The sequence below is a fragment of the Stigmatopora argus genome, chromosome 13, assembly GCF_051989625.1.
Source record: "Stigmatopora argus isolate UIUO_Sarg chromosome 13, RoL_Sarg_1.0, whole genome shotgun sequence".
NCBI classification, from domain to species: Eukaryota; Metazoa; Chordata; class Actinopteri; order Syngnathiformes; family Syngnathidae; genus Stigmatopora; species Stigmatopora argus.
In genome coordinates, this window is record NC_135399.1 from 8604011 (window position 1) to 8609654 (window position 5644).

Genomic DNA, 5644 nt, shown 5'->3' on the forward strand with positions numbered 1-5644 from the left:
GGTTGAACACTCAATTTCTCTTGCGTGAATGGTGGTCCGTCTCTTTGTGCCCTGCGATCGGCTGGATGCCGATTAAGGGTGTCCCCCGCCTCTGGCCCGAAGTCAGCTGGAATAGGCCCCGGCACCCCCTGTGAACCTAGTGAGGATAAAGCAGTTCAGAAAACGAATGAATAATCTCATGTCTTTGGAAGCTTCTGATTAGTTTATGGATAATATTGGGTTGTTACATTCATTCATTCATTTTCTGAACCGCTTTATCCTCACGAGAGTCACGGGGGCTTCTGGAGCCCATCCCAGCTGACTTTGGGTCAGAGGCGGGGGACACCCTGAATTGGTGGCCAGCCAATCGCAGAGCACAAGGAGACAAACAACCATTCACGCTCACACTCTTACCTAGGGGCAATTTAGAGTGTCCAATCAGCCTACCATGCATGTTTTTGTATGTGGGAGGAAACCGGAGTACCCGGAGAAAACCCACACAGGCCTGGGGAGAACATGCAAACTCCACACAGGCAGACCGACCTGGATTCGAACCCATGACGCCAGATCTGTGAGGCTGATGCGCTGACCGCTCATCCGCCGGGCCACCGCAGATTGTTGAATTATAAAATAAGATTTAGAATATTGTTTGTATTAAGAAAAGAAAGAACGAAACCGAAAGAACTGATCATCCATTCCCACAATGAAATCCTTTGCTACCCACGCCAATTCAAACTTTACTAAAGTAAAGCAATGTAATCTTCCCATTCTGGGCACCGGTTGTCCAAAATAGTCAGTTAATTCGTCTCAAGGCAAATTATAGAAGAGGAGCTAAAAGAGTGCGGGTCATGCAAATGTAGGCTGCCAATGGCACTCGAGTCCACTGGGTGATTGGATCAGTCAGCGGCTCTGTGATTGGCTCACGCCTGCGTCAGCGAGGAGGCTGCAAGAGCCGCTTCGTGCGAACCCAGACTAATCGGGTGCCTGCCTGTCTGTGTCCACTGGACTATTGCACCGTTTCGGAACCGACGTGGAGCGTCTTGATGGATTCCATCACGTCGTCGTGATTCATCCACCCAGGACCGGGCCGCCTCTCTCGTTTTCGCCCCTGCCGCAGCCCCTCTGCAGCCCCTCTGCAGCCCCCGCCGCAGTCCCCGCCGCAGCCGCATCCCTCGCCACCTCCTGCGCCGTCATGGGCACCGTGCTCTCCATTTCGCCGGCCACCAAGAAGGCGATGGACGCCGACGTGTCCGGCGACGGCATCAAGGTCGACAAGAGCCTGAAGCGGCCGTCCGTCTTCGTGTCGCTGTCGTGGAAGAAGCTGGTGGCCAGCTCGGCGAAGAAGAGCGCCAAGAAGGTGACCCCCAACCCCAACCCGCCGTGCCCCGCGGTGGTGGTCCGGCGCAACAGCGAGAACGCCCGGAAGACGCTGCAAACCGAGGAGCGCAAGCAGCGAGCGCCCATCCCAGTGCCGGTCCCCACGGTGCCCACGCGGAAGACCCCGCCGGTGCAGAAGCCAGTCGGCAACCCGTCGGTGTCGGCGGCTGCGGCGTCCCCGCGGAGGATCGTCATCCAGGCGTCCACCGGGGAGCTCCTGCGCTGCTTGGGGGACTTCGTATGCCGCCGCTGCTACAAGCTGAAGGAGCTGAACAGCGGTGAGGTGATCCTGTGGTTCCGCAACATTGACCGGACTCTTTTGCTGCAAGGCTGGCAGGACCAGGGCTTCATCACGCCGGCCAATGTGGTGTTTGTGTACCTGCTGTGCGAGGCCACCCTGGAGGAGAGCGTGGCCAGCCCAGCCGAGCTGCAGGGCGCCTTCCAGACCTGCTTGTACCTGGCCTACTCCTACATGGGTAACGAGATCTCGTACCCGCTCAAGCCCTTCATGATGGAGGCCAACAAGGACGTGTTCTGGGAGACCTCGCTTGGCATCATCGAGCGGCTGAGCGGCAAAATGCTGCGGCTCAACGCGGACCCGCACTTTTTCACCGAGGTCTTCCAGGAGCTCAAGAGCCAGCGGGACTGCAACGAGGCCGGCCTGGACCGCTGACTCGTTGTCGGGGGTCCGGTCGGCGAAGAGAACAAGGGAAACCCACTCAAGTGCGGCTTTGAATGTAGTAAAAGGCCAATCCTATCGGCTGGACCTCGCTAAATGCGCCATTAGTGTGTTTTTTAGACGGCAGGAGAATTCGCTACTCGTGCAATGCATGCATGCCATCGATGGTGTATTGTCCTCCCTCGATTCTTTAGTTACGAGCGACATTTCAACGCTAATTTCACTCCGAGGTCGCGGTGAAGGTGCGCTCTCCAAGGTGCTGACCGCTGCGCAACACTGCGATTCGGCTCGGTTGGTGGCAAGACCCGAGTTACGAGTTGAATTCGTGCCTCAGAAAAGTCTGTCTGGAGGACAATACACATTGATATTACCCTTTGGATAGGAGAATAGACCATTAAAATGTTAGAAAGCCACTTGGTGCATGGCTTTTTTCATACATGGTAGACCTTTTGAATGAAGATATGGAGGTGATTTGAAGAGGTCTTTTTTTCTCGACCATTTTTCACGGTCTATTGTCGAAAAATGTGGTGCTTTGAGACTCGAGTTAAATTTGTTTGTATCTCAAGATAGTGAATAATGCAATAAATGTGTTCCAGGCCAATAAAAAACAGCCTTTCCCAGTCCAAACGGATCGGATGTCGGTCGCTGTCAATGGCTCTGTGACATCATTGATCAAATGGATTAACGCAACAAGAAAACCAATATAAATTTATAAGACACACTTTTTCCCGATTTTTGCTTGTGACTCAAGAAATTCATAGCGCGAGTTCAAGATACTCGTATCTCAAGGCACCACTATTTTGAGAGGAATGTATTTTTTTGTTTTCAAAACTCAGACAATCTCATACGTGCCAACTGTCGCGTTGTCTTTGCCTGCTACAAATGGTTTACATCATATTTTACATTGTTTTCTTTTATCTCAAACACAAGAATGCTCTTTTTAGGGGGTGGGACTCTGTAAATAATGAATGTGGGTCTTGACGATTGTATTATTTGCACTTTTGTGTCTATTCATGATCAGGAACGAGAGAAATGATCACACAGCTCCGAAAGCAACTTTGAAAATGTCTCGGTGTCATCGTAGTTCTCTATTTATGATCATCATCGGTATATTGTTGTGTTGTGAAGCTATCTCTCGTAGCGGAATGTCACGCTGCTACTTTTTTGCACAGTCGAGAACAAATCTCGTTTTGCACATCATTTTCGGTCACGGACCGACAGACGCTGGATCACTGGCCATTCGTCAATGACATTTGCAGCTATGAAACAAGGACGATTAACCTGTGAACTCCGTACTTTGAACAGCTCATTTTCCGATCTGACTGGAAATCGTTACTCGATGTGTAGTTGATCTGTGTGACACGCTAATCTTCAACTACACTTCAATTCATTCTGGCTTCTTGTTGATACAGTAAATGGTCAGTGCTTTGATTGTTTATGGTGACCAGGGTGGAATAAATCATTTTAAAGATTAAGCCTTGCATATTTTTTGTGGTTATTTCACACGATCAACCAAAAGAGTCATCGTGCAACACCGCCTTTTGTGAATTAAATGCAGCTTCCTCCTCTTCTTTGTATATGTGAATGAGAAGAAAGCAGCCGTGTGGCTTCGAGGCTTCCTCCACGTGATTGGCTAGATTCTGCTGCAGTCTCAAAAGTAACGGACTCCCTCTCTCTTTCAGGGACTTGTAGGATCTATTTACAGAACAAAATGGAAGCAGGAGAAAGTAGAACGGGGCCAATGCAAAAACAAAACCGCTATAATGCAGTTTTCAACGTGGATTCAGCTTTTTGAACAGGGTCGCTTACTGAAAGAGACAACCCGCTCGCTGTGTTTCTTAAAAGCAGTGTGGCTCCATTGCAGCAGTATTATGTAACCACAGATTCACTCCACTATTAGCATTCAGCCCAGGTCTTAGCCTGTCTGTCTGTCTGTCTGTCCATCCGTCTGTCCGTCTGTCGTGCGCTTGCTGCATTCTTCCACTGCGTCTCTATAGAAACGGCGAGAAGTGAATGAGAGGCGGTCAGACCATGAGCTATTCACAGCTCTGAGTGAGGCCAAACGCCTCCGCCATCGACTAACAAATAATACAAATACAACTTCGTGATGGCTCAGTTAGAAATTGAGGGATTAGCTGTGCATTGATGTTGGGAGGAAGGAATTGGGAACATTTCTCCATTAAAAGGAGCCTGTATGTGAAGAGAAAGGTCACCTTGAGATCATAAGGTAACGCAGAGCCCCATCAAAGTTAAGGAACATCTTCTGCAATCAAACTATTTAAATGTCCATTTCCCGATAAGATACAAATGTCCCTCATTATCAGAAGAGTGGAAAGTAGACAAACCAATGTAAACAAAGTAAGAGGACACCTCCAGGGATTATTTCTATTTTGCTGTCCTGACGCTAGATAACCTGCCCGCTAATCCCTTCAACTAGATTTGTGCAGCGTTGACCTGTTTGGTTGAAACCACTAAAGCAAATTGTAATTTAACCCATGAAGCTCCTTTTGGTTTGCTTTTCTTTTCATCATCTAACGCCACATTATGCATAATGTTACCTAACTTCCGTCTCATTTGAATGGAAAGATACCTTACGCAACATATGCTCTGGTTTCTTTCATTCCGCCGACACCACCAAAGTGTCCCGTGGGGTCTTTTTTTTGCGTTTAATTTGCTGATGAATCACTTTGCAGTACATGAATCTGCATCCCATTTCATTCTTTATTTTTTTTTATACTTATGTAAGGGATTCCAATCATGGATTTGCCTCCTAAAGGGCCTATTTTGATCACATTTGGGACAAAAATGTGTTTTTCATTGCCCAAAGTTTGCCCCAAATGTGAAAATAGACTCAGTTATTCTTTGTGAATATCTCTGTCTCCCTCCCTGGTGGCCGCAAATCTATTTCAAAGAGGTGTTCTGTTCTAATTAGCTGGCGTTCTCTACGGATGGAAGAGTGACTCATTGACTGTGATCTTGACAGAAATCCACGTGAAGCCCACGGACAAGGTTTCCTACTATTGCTTCGCCCACGGACGGACAAAAATCTCGCTTTCCTTTCATGTAATATGGGAATTATGATGACGTAAAATTGTGAATGAAAACTATTATGTGAATTTCAACGTCAAAACTATGTTGTGGGCCGTGTTGTAAACATTTTTGCGACTGGCATATCCAGTATTACATAAGATAATTGCTTCTCTGTCTAATGCTATCAAGAGCAGGAGATTTTTTAATTGAAAAGCTCACAAATTCAAATGTACACCAATGCTTAATTAATGGTACTACAAATTGAGATACAAAAAAAGGCACGTAACCTGAATTTTTTTTAATGGTCCTTTAACATTTTTTAGTTTGACATGCTAGCTAAATTAAGGGCTATATGGAGACTGATAGAAAATATATAGCAGAACAAAGAGTAGGAGTAAAAGGACTGCTAGCCTGTGTGGTACTTCTTTGCTATTGGAACCTTTTCTCACATTTTAGGGACATATCTACTCGGATAAACATTCTACCACCAAAGCAGTTCTCCTATGTTCTCTAAATGCTAAGATTAGGCAGGTTAACTAGTGTTACTTCAAGTCTATGTGAGCAACCATTTTAATCAGA

At 47.1% G+C, this 5644-nt stretch overlaps 1 protein-coding gene across 1 annotated transcript; it reads left to right on the plus strand.

Moving 5' to 3' along the window:
• Window positions 1–898: 898 nt before the first annotated feature.
• On the plus strand, window positions 899–3510 carry cdk5r2b (cyclin dependent kinase 5, regulatory subunit 2b (p39)). Its single transcript, XM_077617905.1, has one exon. It carries the CDS (start codon window positions 1172–1174, stop codon window positions 2027–2029), a length of 858 nt encoding a protein of 285 aa, XP_077474031.1. The 5' UTR covers window positions 899–1171; the 3' UTR covers window positions 2030–3510.
• Window positions 3511–5644: the final 2134 nt, after the last annotated feature.